The sequence below is a fragment of the Crocodylus porosus genome, unplaced genomic scaffold (genome assembly GCF_001723895.1).
Source record: "Crocodylus porosus isolate Cpor-Errol unplaced genomic scaffold, CroPor_comp1, whole genome shotgun sequence".
NCBI classification, from domain to species: Eukaryota; Metazoa; Chordata; order Crocodylia; family Crocodylidae; genus Crocodylus; species Crocodylus porosus.
Window position 1 is genome coordinate 118,853,769 of NW_017728931.1, and position 17,300 is coordinate 118,871,068.

General features: G+C 43.8%; 1 protein-coding gene across 1 annotated transcript in view; it reads right to left on the minus strand.

Annotated features, from left to right (window-relative positions):
* The window catches only part of LOC109315999 (maltase-glucoamylase, intestinal-like), a 137,219-nt gene that overhangs the window by 105,784 nt on the left and 14,135 nt on the right, over nt 1–17,300 (minus strand). Inside the window, exons 5-7 of the mRNA XM_019543962.1 lie at nt 11,220–11,388; nt 9,562–9,658; nt 8,518–8,630 (exon numbers count right to left, since the gene is read on the minus strand). Coding sequence (XP_019399507.1) covers nt 8,518–8,630; nt 9,562–9,658; nt 11,220–11,388 — 379 coding nt within the window. The remainder of the gene's footprint in view (nt 1–8,517; nt 8,631–9,561; nt 9,659–11,219; nt 11,389–17,300) is intronic.

Consider the following 17,300-nt stretch of genomic DNA (forward strand, 5'->3'; position numbering starts at 1 on the left):
GGATAGATCTATTAATAGCAATTAACATAACAGTTAGAAATGTTTCTTCTGGCATCTCTAAACCAATGATGGTGGATGCCAGGAAGAGTAATGAATAGGGGATAGCTCATACTAAAAGAAGAACACTCCTACCTCTACTGGAGACAGGATATTGAGCTAGCTGGACCATTGGTCTGACTCAGTATGGTACGTCTTACATTCTTATAGTCTTCTCCTTTCAAGAGTAAATCTAATTATATCATCAATAGTATATAGGAACGCCCACTCGTCAACTTGACAGGTGTCCATCTTGGTCACCACCTTGGGACCAGAAGTCCCATCCCATCACATAGTCTTTGATTTCACGAATCCTACTCCCTTTTCCCCTTATATGGTGTGTCTAGCCTAGCCATAGTTGGTAGGGGTGGATGGGACCTGAGCAGATCATCAAGTCCAACCCCCTGCCATGGGCAGGAAAGAATGCTGGGGTCAGATGACCATGGCCAGGTGATTATCTAGCCTCCTTTTGAAGACGTCCCAGGGTAGAAGCGAGCACCACTTCCCTTGGAAGTTGATTCCAGATCCTAGTTCCTGACTCTGTGTGACATCACAAAAATCTGCCATGTCCCCAGGCCACATGATGCATGACATCATGAATCCCACCCCTGCCCCTGGTCACGTGATTCATGATATCACAAGCCCTGCCCCAACCCTGGTCACATGGTGCATGACACCACAAACCCCGCCCTGGCCCCCTGTCACATGATGCGTGACATCAGAAACTCTGCCCTGGCCCTTGATTACATGATGTGTGACACCAAAAAAACTGCCTCTGGCCCATCACATAGTCTGACACATCAGAAGAACAACCCATTTAAGTCCCAAAGCCCACCCTTCATGCTAAGAGACCCACTCTAGACCACATGGTACAGTCACAACCCATCAGGCCCCAAACCAGAATGTTGGCTCCAGAATTCCCCACACCATCATATGGTGTGTGACATCAGAAAGGTTGCCTAACAGCCCCAAAATCCACCCTCCCACTCCACATGCTGCATGGCACTGCCTGAGCCCACAAGGCACAGGCATGGCCTACTAGGTAGCGGGGGTCGTGACCCCTCTAACAACCTGCCTCACCTCCCTTGACCAATCAGCAGGGGTTTCAGAGGCCTCAGACTTCCCCAAGAATGGTGCTGAACCAACTGGAGCAAGCAGAGGGGTGGGGCCTAGGCTGCAAGTCCACCCAGTCTATCTGCGAGCCCTCTGTCTGAGATGGTGCTAAGGCAAGCAGGGGCAAATATGACTTCTTACACTACACCTGTAAGACACCTCATTCTCACCACCTCACCAAGACTTGCTAGATGTCCGCAAAGAAAGCATTACTGTAGTAATAGTTTTGAGGAGGACAGCCCCCTAACCTAAAGAACCTGGTCTAGAAGCTCATGCAAGATGTAGCATGAACTAAACTAATGTAGCTGATGTTAACACAGAGTGTGATAGTAGTGAAAGGTAACCATGTTAGTTTTGTCCTGTAAGTAACTTGTAAACTCCATTTTGTATTCTTTTGCTTGACATAAGTGAACGAACTCTGTATACCCTTTTATGAGTGAGTGTATGTGAAAGGGTGAATGTTAAGAGGATGGCATAGAGACAGGAAAAGAAGATTTAACTGTTGTTAAATGGTTTAACGGTTGTTCTTCTGAAGATTTAACTTAAGCAACAAGGCACCAAATGTGTAGGTTACCAGTCAGTAAACTAATTAATAGATGGCTGAAGAATCCCTTTGAGGCCTAGGGCCCAAAGGAGATAACGAGGAGGAGGAATGCACACATCCTGCCAGATGGGCAGCAAGGACACTCCAAGGCTGAGATATCAACTTTTATGACCAAACTGACCTCGGACTGAGATAAGCAGAAGATGGATGAGAAACAACTGTAAAAACAGAAATTGGGTATGGACCCCTCCCACCCTGCTCACGGCAGGGGGTCGGACTCGATAATCTGTCTAGGTCCCTTCTGACTCATTGATTCTATGATTCTATGAACCCCCAAAGTGCTAAACAAAGGATGCCAATCCCCGTAAAAGAGGACTCTGGAATATACCGGGTTGGGTGAGTCTCACTCAACTGCTGCTTTCTTTTGAGCACAGACACATCTGTTCACCCCGCTCCAGCTGCTATCTCCATGGTCTGTCTCTCAATAGGGCCTGGGATGACCACCTAGTGCTTCTATTAAACAACTGCTGCTGGTAACTATAATACCTAAATGGAATGGTTCTTTTGTGTATGTCTGTGTGTAAAGAGGTATATGATGATTTGTGTGTTTCTGTATGAGTGGTGTGTCCAAACCTCTGTGTCTAATTCATGTAATCAATAAATGTTGCATTTTGCCTTATCCCCTTTTATAAGGTATTGCTTTTGATTTGCTAAATCAACAATTTAAAGGAAACCTGTGAGATGGAAACCCAAGCCCCCAAAGCAGATGTTGAGAATTTGGAAGAAGAGGGTGACCTTGTACTACAGCCTGCATAGGAAAAAGAGATCAACAGGGGAGCAGAGATGCCAGTGAGAGATTTGAAGCATGGTTGTGAAGAGCACTTAGGTTTTGATAGTGGTGTGGGGTTCATCCCATAGAAGGGAGGTAGGAATTAGCTAAGGATTGATTAAACAGTGGCTAACTAAGGCTTTAATTTCTCTGCAGTTAGATGAAGCCTTTTTAATGACTCAGGAAAGCCTGCCCACCAGTACACCTGTAAACCTGGCACCAGAAAGAAGCAGCTGTTTTTGAAGAGAACAGAGACCAGATGACGACAAAGATTTTAGAAGACAATTAGGCATTGAATCAACAGGTCCTGTTTCACATCAAGAATGTAAAATCTTCATGAAGTCTCTTATGTGTGTTTCTTTTTATGGCATAATGAAATACTGTTTGAGGATGAGGTTTTCTGAAAAGTGCATAGGTTGTTTTTGATGAGGGGGTCAAGGTTGTCATGATTGTGTTACCTGTTTAGATAAAGATATAAATCAAACAATTTGGGAATGTTGCAATGAGCTGTGTATGGAAAGTGTTCTAAATCTGTTATGGCAATCAGATTTTCCAAGAGAATTCTGAGAGTTACTGAGAAACACTTATCTCAGGGTACAGAGCTTCTAAATGCTGTGTGTTTTGCAGAAGATCCTAATGCTGCTCTTTGTGATTTGATCCCTGAGGAAGATAAACCCCTGGTACCCAATATTTAATGCTTAATTGGCACTAGAAATTATAAAACCCGGCTGAAGAGAAGGGCTTAGCAAAAACAGTTTAAAACATGTTTTACAACTTTTGTTGTTTTGGAGGGGTAAAGAAGTAAGATTAAAGCACAACAACTGTTTTCAGCTGGACCTATTACCATTTGCTTTAGTGCCTCGGATCTCCAAGCATATTCACGTGGGGATAAGTTGTAAAGATAAAGCCAATGGAACTTAGTTGTCACTAGATATTATAAAAACCTTTCTTAGGAGAAGAAGGTTTAGCAAAATAAACCAGTAAATATTGTAACAGTTTTTGATGGAAATAAAGACTGATTTAAAAATATATATTCTCACAGGGTTTGTGTGCCATTCTGCAGAGTGGGCTGTCATTTTTGAGTGGAATAGAGCAGGTGGTGAATTTCCCACAACCAGGGAATAAGTTGTAAAGATAAAGTACCAGCAAAAAAATTAGATATGTGACCAGAGCTTCAAACAGCAGACCTCTACATATTTTAAGACTAAAGGGATTATATCTTTTACCAAAATATTTTTTTAGTGGTGACTCTATTTTAAAACAATTTGATATATACTGTATATACACTATTTTACTATTTATTTATTGTTTTAACTATTTTATTATTTAATTTTTAATACAGAGGGCTTCCTTAATGTGTTATTTGATTTTTATTACAGAGAGCTTATCTAGTGGAAAAGCCACATGCAATTTTTCCACAGTAAGGTAAAAACTTATTTTTAAAAATGGAGGGGTTATTTACGACTGTGTTAATATAAGCACACTAAGTTGTAACAACTGTCTGTAACTGTTTGTTTTCAAACAGAACCCCTTCTTCTAAAACAGAAAAGCACAACAAACACATTCATGTTTTTATCCAGTAGTAAAAGCTACATTTTCTGAAACGAGCTTTTGAAACTTTATGTTTTTCTTGGGGAGGAGATGTTGGGTGTGCATGAATTTGTCCCCTGTGAATGTAGAAATAGGGGGTGGGGTTAAGCAAATTTAAAATTTGTAGTGTGTGAGGCTGAGCTATTAGGCCTGAGTGAATAGGGAAGTATTCAATTTGGATTTGGATTCAACTGATTTGGGGGACAGTGATTTAGTTTGGAGATTAGGATCACTGTCCTGAATCAATTTGGCTGACTGGCTTTGGAAGATTCGGTGATTCAGATTGTAGGAGTAATTGGCCTACTTGACTAGAAAAACAGACAAAGACCAGAAGTGCTGATACTGCTTATTTCAGTTACGTGTTTTGAGATAAGGAATTCTGCATGCCTTGGGTTATCCTTAGGTTATCCTGATATATTGCCCTGTGCATAGATAGCTTGTTTATGTAAACGTCCTAAATTTCCGTGTAATTTATTATTGTTTTGTTTTTCCAAGGTCGTATTTTTTTATCTCTTTCTCTGTCTTAAGTATAAATACGCTCGTAAACTTAGAGAGTCTGAGAAATCCTTTGAAACAGACAAGTGGGTGATTCCCTTTGCTGTATGAAATTCTCCCTGTGATCACAGTATAGCCTTAAATAAAGAAGAGCTGGCTCTGTCAGTTCTGATTCAACCACAACGTGAAGTTTGAGTTCTTCCACAGGATCAGCAAGAGAGAGGCAGGCACAGCCGGGTGGCTGCAGGTTCTCCTGTGGGTCATCCAGCTGTGCCTGACTCTTCCTGGGTGTGGGGAGCCCTGCCCATCCCCGTCCCCTGCCTTCCCTCAGCCTAGTCTCAGCACTTAAAAAAAAAAGCCCTGCACTCACCATCTGCAGCAGCAGCGATTGGGGCCTCTGGGCACTCATGGCACTCCCCGCATGCAGCAGGGGGGCAATGGGGATCACCCCCCTTTCTGCCACCTGCGTTGCAGCTGCCCCATGGCTTGGGTGCAGCGTGGCTCAGCAGGGCACTGTGTGCTGTCTGGGAATTGGGGCTGAGTGGTGCTGAGCTCCAGGTGACTGCTGGAGCCACCCCAGCTCCCAGACAGTACACAACACCCTGCTGAGTCATGCTGAACCCATGCAATGTGACAGCTACCATGCGGGTGCCAAGCAGGGGGGGCAATCCCCACTGCTCCACACTTGCGGGGGGCTCTGCCACAAGCCCTTATAGGCTGCTGCAGCCAGTAGACTGGGACCAGTAGGCCAGGTGAGTGGGGCCAGGTAGAGCACCCATGAGGGCTTCTCCCATGGCTTCTCTGACTGTGTTTGCCTCTCCCTGGGCAGGGGGAGCCACGGGAGAAGCCCCCATGGCTGCCCCTCCTGGCCCCAGCCTCTTGGCACTTAAAAAAAAAAAAAGCCCTGCACACACCAGGTGCAGCAGCCTCTGAGGGCTCTTTGGCAGAGCCCCCTTGTGCAGTGTGGAGCAGTGGGGACAGCAGAGGTTGCGCCCCCACTTGGTACCCACGCAGCAGCTGCCCCATGGTATGGGTGCCAAGTGGCTTGGCAGGGAGCCGCATGCTGTTTCTTTCTTTTTTTTTTTTTTTTAAGTGCCAGGACTAGGCTACGGCTGGGGCTGGGGCTGGGGCTGGTCAGCCACAGGGGCTTCTCTCATGGCTCCACTGGCTGTCCCTGCCTTTGCCCCAGTGGGGGAAGCTGCAGGGGATATGCCCTGCTGCCACTTGCCCAGTTGGTGTGGTGGGGCACCTGACGCAGGTGCAGCTTACTCTGGGTGGAAGCAGGGCTTAGCCCCTGCTCCCAGCGCTACCGTGCCCACATCAGTGCTGGAGTGAGGGCTCTGCCCTACTGCCACTTGCCAGCTGGCATGGAGGGTGCGAAATGCAGGCATGGAAGTGCTGGAAGCAGGGCAGAGCCCCTGCTCTGAGCACTGCCATGCCTGCATCCCGCACCCCCTGTACCCCTCCATGAGTAACGTGCCTCTCCACCCACCTCCCTCCCCCACGCCCCTTCCCTTCCCTGCTCCCCCAACACACTTACCAGCTGGAGGCAGCTGTGTCAGCTGTCTGTTTAGTTTATGGCCAAAACTCCAAAGTAGCCAAATCTTTTCCAAAACTTTTCCAAGTCAACTTGGATGCTTTGAATTGATTTGGCGCTTTTAAATGGTCTCCCAATTCAATTCAGATTCAGAGATTCGGTTCGCAAATCGGGCCAAATTTCCTCTAAATCAAATCAGCTACTGAAGCTTTGTACAGCCCTATTAGCTATACATTTGTGGAAAGTGAATTCTCAATGCTGAGATGTACATTATATATTTCTTAAGTGATCACATGCAACAGTCCTGAAGAAGGACAAGAACCAGGTCAAAGACCTCTAAAAGCCCTATAAAAAACCACAGAAATGCTCAGCCTGCAATATCACAACACCTGAAGATTGGAAGACCAACAGGACAGAACAAAAGGGCATGGTTCTCACAGGAAAACATGCCACCTACCTGCGAGAAAACCACATGTAAAAACACAAGGATTCACATCCACAAAGCAGGTGATCCATTAATAAGAAACCCATGTGACTGGGGGCCAGGCTGAAGTTTCTGAGGTCATGTGACCAGGGATTGGGGCCGGGTTTCTGATGTCACACATCATGTGACTGGGGGCAGGAGTGGTGGGATTTTTGGTATCACACATCACGTGTCCTGGGGGTAGGATTTGTGATGTCGTGTGTTATGTGACATGGGGCAGGTGTGGAGTTTGTGCTGTCACACACCATATAAGGAGGGGCGGAGTTTGTGACATCAAAGACCAGGTGATAGAGCTTCCAGTCCCAAGATGGTGGCCAAGTTGGCCACCTGTCAAGGTGACAAGCGGGTGTTCTTACGTGCTATTATCATCCTTTCCTCACATATCATGTTTTAAACCTCCTTCCATTCTTATCTTTTTCCTCTGGTCTCTCTCCATTTTGTCTACATCGTCCTTAAGGTACAGGACCCATACTTGAGCACACCACTTTCACTGAGGCCTAGCTAGCACTAAACAGACTGAAATAATCACTTCCCTTCTCTCGCATGCAACACTCCTATTAATACATCCCAGAATTATATTTGCCCTTTTTACAATAGCATTACATTACTGAACTGTTCCTACTGTTTCTACTATAAACTCAAGACTGTTTTCTGCAGTATTGTTATCTAGCCATTTATTCTTCATTTTACATTATATATTTTATTTCTCCTTTTAAATACAATAATTTGCACCTGCTTTTATTGAATTTTGTTTTGTTGGTGCCTAAAGATTCCTCCAGATTGTCAAGATAATATTAAATTCTTATCCTGTCACCCAAAGTGCTTGCAACCTTCACAACTTGGTGTCATCTGCAAATGTTATAAGTGGACCCTGTATTCCATCAACCAAGTCTTTAACGAAAATATGAATAGAACTGGACCCAGGACAACCCCTGGTGAGACCCAATTGGAAAGGTTCTCCCAAAATGACAGCAAACCATTAATGCCTATTCTTTGAGGGCAGCTGTTTAACTACTTGTGCATCCACTTTACAGTGATTTAATCTAAACCATTTTTCCCTCATTTGCCTATGAGTACATATGATATGGTACTTAAAGCCTTTCAAAAGTTAAGATACATCTCATCCCCTTACTCATTAGGTCAATTATCCAGTCAAAACAGGAAACCAGAATGGTTAGGTACAATGTTTTCTCAATAAAATCATTGCAGCTGGTTTTAATCACCTTATTGTCCTATAGTTGCTTGCAAATTGATTAATAAGCAGTTCTAATATCTTTAGGGGTATCAAAATCAGGCTGATTTTTCTGTAATGCCCCAAGGCCCCTTTGTGTCACTTAAGCATAAGTACTATGTTTGCCCTTCCCCAGTTTTCTGGGGCCTCACATGTCCTCCATGAGTTCTCAAAGATGATCACTAATGGGTTCAGAAATCACTTTAGATTATTCCTTAAGTAATCTTAGGTGAATTTCATCAGGCCATGTTGAGCTGGATACCTCTAACTTATTTAAATAGTCTTTAACCTGGTCTTCCCCTTTTCTCACTCTGACTGCTATTTTCTTGTTAAAATGAATTGCATTAACTATCTGATCACAGCCTTTTTGTGAAGACTGAAGCAAAGAAAGAATTAAATACTTCAACCCTCTTTACATAATCTATTATTTTCTCTCCTTCCGCATTAAGTAATGGACCAAGGGAGGTAAAGGTTGCTTCTAATATATTTCTAGAGCTTTTCTTGCTGCTTGTTCCATCTGGTCTAATCACATCAGCTATAGTTTCATATAAGCATAACAGGTGAACATAGCTGTGGTCAAAATAACTGACAATACAGACAGCTATAGGGTCTTGTTACTGTACAATGTCTTGTGAGCCATAGCTGTTTCTCTACTAACCTCTGTGTATTGCTGAATTACATTTTCTGGAGTTGGGCCAAGAAACACAAAGAAGTCAAGGATACCTCCAATAGTGCGGAAGGTTAAGGCTGGATTTGGACTCAGAGTAACATCTGCAAGAAGAAATCAGAAGTGTTGCACAGTACAAATTACCTCAGTGCCAGCCCTATGTATTCTGAACCCTTCAGTGCACAGCTGCTAAGTAGGTCAGGCAGCCGCTCCCATTAACTACATATACCCCACCCACACACACTCAGAAACCACAGAACAAGTACAAATTGTCTATCTGTCAGCACTAACGTATCACAGAACAGAAATAGGCACTCTTGCAAGTCAGCCCTGGCATGCACGTAGCTGACATGCTGTATGGACAAACAAATAAGAAAATATGAATAGTCCAGTGATAGCTTGCTGGTATTATAAACTATATTTCCAGATTTATGTTACACTCAACAGTAAAAGTATACCAGAAGCATACTGAAATGTTTAATTTTTCTTAATCTCATTCATATACAAATAAGCTGCAAACTAGTGTCTACATCTCCTCTATATTTTCCCCCCTTTCTGTTTTTTTAAGTCATTGACTGCCAGAGAAATTATTTCATAGCTTTAGTGAATATTCCCCTTTTTACAGATTATAGTACTAGATTAATACAGCATGGTGACCATGGTAACACACAAAGCTATTCTCCTCAGACTCAATACAGAACTTAAGCTGACTTGCGTTTCAACTGTGCTGCTCCCAGAGGAAATGTCTATTGACTTCTATTTCTCTACACACATGCATCTAATTTTTAAAAGTTAACCATATAATTTTGGTTGCAAATGCACATATTACCTTGTTTTACAGTGATCATAACTTATGAGTCTCTTTGAAAACTCTGAAAGTTCCTAGAAATTTCAATCCTATGAGTAACACTGTAGGAACCCTGTTATATTTGTACAAACCATCAGTGAAGAAGTTATTTAAATTTATAAGAAACAACTGAACATAACTGCCAACTTATTCTATTTTCTATAGGTATAGATAATATTCCTCATTACCTTGTGCATTGGAGTTAAGGAAGAGGACACCATGAGCATTTGAATCATTCTCTATGCATATATAAAAAGGATGAACTCCATAAAGATTGGCAAATGGCTGAAACATAAACATTTGATTATTTATCACCAGGGATCCTGGTTTTCTCTGATAAAAAATTGCAAATTCTCTGATAAAAAAACAAAGTCCATGATTAAAATGAAATGCCACTATATATATATACAGGTATCAATTGACCACAATATTTTATGGACACATTTATCATTTTAAAGCAATTTGGAGCTTATCAGTGCCTCTATCACTATAATAAAATGAATTCTAAATACCAATACATTTTGGTATTTGATTTTGGGTTTGTTATCATGAGAAATCAGAGTTCCCCCTGCCCCCTTAGCTTACCAGGATACAGGTCCAGGCCCCTCACTCCCAAGCCACTGCCCCCCCAGCCTGCTGGTGCCCTTCATTCCCCACCCACAGCCACCTGGGCACTGTTCATGGCCCTCACCCCCCACCCACAGCCCCCTGCCTCCCCAGCCCTGCCAGAGGGCTGCGGGAGCCCCACCCCCCCAGCTTCTAGGACTACAGGACCAGGGACTGGGTTCACAGCCCCCTGCCCCCTGTGGCAGCACCCGAGCCCCAGCTGCTGTCTACAGGAGGTGGCAGCTGTTGCAGAAGAGCAGAGCGCAGAACCCAGGTCCCCCTCCCCGCAGGCAGCACAGCCAGAGTGGAGACCATGGGAGGGGCGGGTTCAAGCTGTCCACAGCGGGGCTTGGGTGGGGGGGCTGGCTCCCCATCACCGCACACACTCCTGGGGGCACAGGGGCGCATGTGCCTTCCAGATTTGCGTGCAGAGTGGGGGCAGGTGTGGGCTGCCTGCTGCAGGCTTGGGTTCCCTGCCCTGCTGCCCTCCCTCTGGGGCCTCTGCAGACCAGCAGACAGGACCCAGTGCAGCAGAGCAGAATGGGGCACGTGGGGAAGCCTGTTGCTGCACTGGGAGCTCCGCACCGTCCTTGTGAAGTGTCGCCTGCCTGCACAGCAGGGAGCCCACAGCTACCCCTCACACAGATCTGGGGGCCACATGCCCCCCTAACTCCTCCAGAACTATGCGCAGTGGTGGGGAGCCAGCCCCCGTCCCCCCCAGCCCCCTGGATGAGCTGCCCATAGCCCCATCCCACTCCCCGCCAGGGCCCTGCAGCTGTGCATTCCAGCCCCAAGCCCCATGCACTGTCCCAGCTGGGCAGCATCCACATCCCCAGCCCCAGCCCTGCCCAACTCCCTCCCTCCCTATGGGCGCCTGAATCCCCCCTCCCCCCCACCAGATGTACATGCGGGAGCTACCAGCCTGCCTGGTAGCTATGTGCATATACATGCACATTGTGCCCCCTGCCTGACCACCCCTAAACACACTACTTTTTTTTTTGGTTAGCAACTTCGAGCATGATAACAATGGCTCTGATGCAAACTATTCAGCAAAATAAGTGCTTCATTCATTATAACTTGCTGCATTCTCTATAGCATTGTATGAAACACATTTTACTCCCTTTGCCATTACTTTATATTAACAGAAATTAGAACATGAAGAGAGGTGGTAATTTGATATGACTGCTTTTGCAACTCCATTTTGTGAAATAAGTCTACACAAGATAATTAAATGAATTACCGTAGGTGACTGGTCCCTGGTAAACATTCCATAGGTAACAAAGTTCATATAGTGTTTAAAAGACAAATGTTCATGTTCACCAAATCCATATACTGAGGTGGAGGGTACAGTGGTTGAAATCTGTAGATACTGTTTGGAAAAAATTAAATCTCCAAGTGATGTGTCCCACCTGTGACAAATACAAAGAGAGCATGAACATGACAGTTTTGCCCATCCTCATGATATTTGCCATTTTAAGACCAAATCAAGATTCTGGGAAAGTGTGTTTTATTTCTTGCAACACATACAATTCAACATATAACTCAGACAAATTAAATAAACAGATTAACTCTGTGTGTGTTTCTGAGGTACATAAAGAAGCTTTTCTTACTGCAATACAAGCAGGCATCTCATGAAATAAGAGAAAGACACTATAAATAATCCTATCACTGAAATAAACAGTTTCTCTTGCTATTTCTATGACAACCAGTGGGGTATGCAGAAGGTGGCCTCCAGAATGTCTAGCAATATCAACCAACATTTACCTGTAGACTCCTAAATAAATTAGACTTGCTGTATGGTTAAATGCTTTATTGGACCCCAGCCTGAGAGCTGCTGTTGCCTACTGACTCCAACCTAAAGACGTCACACTTGATCCAAACACAGAGAAAATACTTGATACATTTGCTATTAATATGTTTGTTCTTGTTTCTCTCATTAGATGATTAAAATAAATGTGTTAAATAGCATTTAGTTAGGCAGTATGTTATGATTGCTATTACTAATACAAGGAGATGACTTGTAGGCTTGAAAGACTTCAGTTAGGCTTTGCAGAAGTGTTTAAGTTATGGTGCTCTGCCCTGAATACCACATTACATATCATTCCATCTATCCTTGTTACTGTCAATTTAAAAGAAAAAGCCCAAACCAGCAAGTGCAAAAATGGTATAAATGGTTCATTGTTCAAAGTTTTGATAAACAGACTATCAATGCGGCAGTAAATCACTTAAGTGGAAAGCGCTGCAAATGGGGAACACCTTTAGACTACTGCCTCAGGAGCCTGGAATCATACAATGGTCAATGTACGGATTTATGCTGCTATACCCTGAAACAAGAATTTTGGAAAACAGATTGGGAACAAATGATTTAACATTGTGCTGAGAATGCCATTTTCATCCATGTGCTGGTTTAAAGAATGGAAGTCATGAAACAGAAAGGACTCTAAAATTATATCAAGTGTATGGGTTCATTTTTGGTTCCCTCTTACCAAAAAAAAAATTCCTAGCTACAAATCCATTGAGCAATATTAACATAGGCCTCTCCTCTGTCTTCACTGGGTCAGGTTTGTTTTTTTCTCATTTGAAAAGGAGTCTGGTTTTGTGTATATATTGACTACTCAGAGAGAGTATTATGCAGAAAAAGAAATTAATGTATTCTGATACAATGTTATGTTCAACAGCCAAAATTCAGCATCTGTCCACAGTATGATTTGGGGACAGAAAAGTGTCCTCCCTTTGCTCAAGGGATTTCTCTGGGAATAACTGGAAAACAACATTAACCTTTTCATAGTTTCTATAGTATTTCTGAGCCTATGAAAGCACAATGAGGCCTGGATATTTTGGTATCTGTGATAGTATCCAACTGGCACAGCTGCTGTTCCTTTAAGCCCTATTTCCATCAGTAGGTGCCTCCTTCCACACCCTGTACATGAGGCTGAAGAATGAACTTCTCTATTTATAGCCTCTTGTCAGGAAGAAGACTGACTCAGGAGCCAAAGGACAGCACAAAATTTGCATTTCTGGCTGATGTAGGAATTTATAGCGTAGGAAGATGTGGTAAGCCTTCTTTGTGCTGCCAGCAGAAAGTGCAACTATAATGGATCCAGTGGCTTAGAAAATAAATAAATGAAAATCTCTCAGTTAATTTCAAAGGAGTAGAATGTGATTAACCTTCTGCAGCATTTCAAGGTGACTAAAAGCAATGAAATCAAGTTAATCTAGTTTCCTAAAATACATGCATTTTCACCTTGCAATGCTGGCAGCTGCTGTACACAGCAGGTTTACCTGGCCCAAGAACTTCACTCCATTTAAGTCCGTTTTGAGCCAATAAACCTCCTATGTCCTTGTGACATTTCAAAGTAGTCATTCTTACCCACCAACAAATCAGCAGCTGGTGACACACACCTAGAGGTCATAAGTCTTTAGAACTGTGAGATTTTGGGAGAACACATGGCATATCATAACATACATAATACATTAAAATCTTTCTGAGATGGGCATACCTTATTTTTGTAAACAACCCAAGAGAAAAGACTTGGTGCTTAAATCCACAAATATTTTCCTCTACCACCTGCTATGTTACCCTTGCCTCTACAGCTTATAAAAATTAAAATATTTGGAGCCAGTCTTGCCCACAGTAGCACATAATCTCTGACCTTTGACTGTTTCTTTATTATTCTTCCTCATACAGGATTAGTTGGAAATTTGTCATAGATTCCAACATTGCAAAACAGAATAGCATTTCCTCCAGAATAAATGTTATGAAACATATATCCATTCCCATGTCCTCCAGAGTAAACATGCCTTATAGTTACACCCTAAATCTTATGTGATTTTCAGCAGGCACATCTACACAAGACATTACTGTGGAGGAGACTAATTAGCTCTACAGTAAAACATCACTGTCTACATGTGCAGCGCTACTAGGATGGAGGAATCTAATTAACTTCGCCGTAGGACAGTACTGCCAGACATAAGTACTATCCTATGGTGAAATTATTTACTCTGCTGAAATGCACATGTACTGTAGATGTACCCCCCTGACAGGCTGGCTTGGGCAGGAGGGTACTTCAGCGTGGGGGCTGCCTGCTGGCTAGCTCTCCACTGGAGCACCCTCGTGTCCCAGCCAGCCTCTCTATAGCACAAGGGTAGGCAACATTTTTTGGCCAGAGTGCCAAAAAAGCCACAATGACTACCTTGGAAGGTGCTGGAGTGCTGACATGCCAGAGCCCAGAGCTGCTGTTTGCAGCCTCCCAGCTGCAGCTGGCCCGCAGAGCCCAGTCTGCTTGCAGCAGGGCTCGCAGCGTCCCATCTGCCTTCTGGGAGCAGCCTGGGCTCTGTGGCTGGCAGCAGCTGCTTAGAGCCCAGGCTGGCGGTGGTATGCCGAGCAAAATGTCCTTGCGTGCCACGCTCGGCACGCATGCCGGGGGTTGCTGACCCCTGCTATAGCAGGTTAAGCCAGGTCAAAGAAGCCCTGGGCTGGCAGGCTGAACCCCAGGGCCTCCTGCCAGCTGGGGCTACTCCAACCTGGCTCAATGTACTGTGGTCCCCAGGTGCACATGCAAATGTGGTGCCCGGGAGTAATAAATGCAGGTACAAACTATGCCAGAGTTTATTCAGCCGCATTAACTGCATGTGTAGACATGCCCATTCAGACTTAAACTACTGAGTGCCTAAGTCATTTTTTACCATCTTACACATTGCTTTTATCATCTCCCCCTGCATTCAGCAACTCCAACCACTGCATAATTGGAAAGGGAATACTAAAAAATAATTCTTATATTTCCATCTTTTAATGTAATTTAAGAAATGGACACATGGAAGAAAGCACCCTGTGACCAGCAGTTTTTCCAGAGAAAAACATGTTGTCCACTGAAGACAGCTCAAAGGCTGCTGTTCTAATAAAGAATTGGTAATGAACTGTAGGATGCATTTACAACTATCAGTTCAGTTCTGTTTGGGTTCTTAAAATGCACATATCACCATGCTTCTCAGCATCTATCTGAATAGCAATGACTTACATTGGTGTATTTTTATTTTGAAAAATAATTAGGTAAACAAGTTACCTACATCCTCTGTGCCTACAGAAAATAAATCTCAATGATTACAATGGAGGAAAGAATAATAACTGATGAACTGAAAGCAAATGTAAGCTATGCAAGTTGCACACAATTTGCCTCTGTTGCTTTTAGCAGAATTGCAGTTTAAGACAATAGCATTGTAAATCATTCTAATGGCTCTGCCTATTGTAAACTGTCCTCCTGGCAAGTGATGCCTGTAGTTACTATCAGAATCAATAAAAAGCCAGCTGAACTCTGCAGCAGCTGTTTTGAAATTAGCAAAGATTTTGATTAGATTCAGTTATTTGTTCTGGGATTTCCCCAACTGTGTCACCTAGCAAAGCATTCCATGCCCTTAATAGAGATATCAGAGATTTTACCTGGCTACCAGAGATACTGTCTTGCATTATTTATACTACATCATGAAAGAAAGCCATCTAAACACACTCCGGTATCACATCTCTAAAAACACCTAGATATTCCAATAGATGGTGGAAAGCCCCCAAAACTGACACCTTTGTTAAGGAAATTTCTGGCTAACTGAATACCAAACTGGTTTAAGATCTAAAGCATAAGGGTCCCTTAAAATGTTATTAGGTATGGAAACCATTGTTGATTCTTTTTTATACAAATTAGTGAGTAGTTCTTTTCTGTGTCCTACCCAACTCTCTGTCACATTAATATCTTGTGGCAGTGGTTTCCAGAGGTTAATTAGGAACTAAGTAGAACAGCATTTCTTTGTATTGGTTTTGTATTTGATACCTTTAAATCTAATTGGACATTTTCCAGTTGCTCATTTTTGCTTGAAACTAAACAGTCCCAGCCTTTCACCCTCTTCTCTAAGGAATCCCTGTCCCTGTCTGCACAGGGATTTTTCTATTGCTGCTGTATTGATGGCATGAATAAAAGTCAGCAGTGTTCAACACAAGAGCCTGTTATTGAGCAATATGATGGCACTATAATCTGTTTGGTTTATTCCCTACCCCACTGTTAGTGGGGCCTAATACTTTCTTTGCTATGATGGATGTCCCTCTTCCTTCCCCTGAGAATTTCACATCCACATGATGTCCAAGGCAGACATTTCCCCAGGAGTAGCAACTGGGTTAAACTGGAGCTTGCTGGGAACTTTCTACCAAAACTATTCTTCCCTGGAGAGTACCAATTTACCAAAACCAAAATATTTCCAGAAATACATCATCAGCCAGAGAGAGTGCCACACCCTAGGAGAACCAACAGTCTGGTGACCTTGGTCTCAGGGATCTGCTCTGCCTGGTTCAGAACAGGCACTTGGACCTGGAGCCCCTCCAGCCCAAGCTGGTCCCCAGGCACCAGGATCCTTTGGAAAAACTGTTTCCTATTCAGCTAACTGAGACATTCTGCAGGACTCCACGGAGTCCACTCCCAGCTGCTCTCTGCACGTTTGCCTCCCCACAGTCCTCTGCAGCCACACCTGCTAACTCATACTTCAGCATCTTCCTCTTTCCCTTTCCTGGCTTAACAGGAATGACCTGGACCCCAGAAGGAGGCTGGCTGACCATAGATGGGATAGTAAGAAAGCTGAACAAGGGGGAAAAGGAAAAGAGGAGTGTAAAATGGGAAGGCAATAGAAAGAGAGGTAACATGAAAGGGAAAGAACTGTAGAAGGAGAGAGAAGGGGAGAGGCTGAAAGACAGAGAAAATGTCTCTGATTGCAGGTGTGAAAGAAGAGAAGGGGGAAGAGCACTCTTCCTCAGACTGCATATTACCCTGATGACGCCCAGGACATTTCCTACAGAGCTCTGGTTAATCCAGCCCCCACAGATGTGTACAAGCGGTGTGCTGTCTGATTGCTTTGAAGTGAGCCATTTAGTCTTTTGTGCAGTTGGATGTTCGGTTTTACTCCTGATCCCTGGTCTCCGCAGGAGGCTTGCAATCATTCCTTCATGCCCCTCACATTAAACAACTCATTCCTCTCCCCATTTACTCTGATTAGACAGAACCCAGAATGCAGCCTGTCTGATCCTAAGCTGCACTAAGGTAGGTTAGCCATCACAAAAGCTCCCCACGTAATACAGACAGCTGCAGTAACGCCTGCAAGTAATATTCAGGAACATTTGCAGCCCCTAGAGTTTGACCCACTCCCACCCACAATATTTTCAGGTGTTGACTTTGCTTATCCATGTGGCAGAGCTGGAATGGATTTTTCTAATAAACAGACAGAGCTGAATCCTTCTACAGCTTCTTCCTGTGCTATACTGCACCTCTGTGATGGAGTCTAAAGGGTG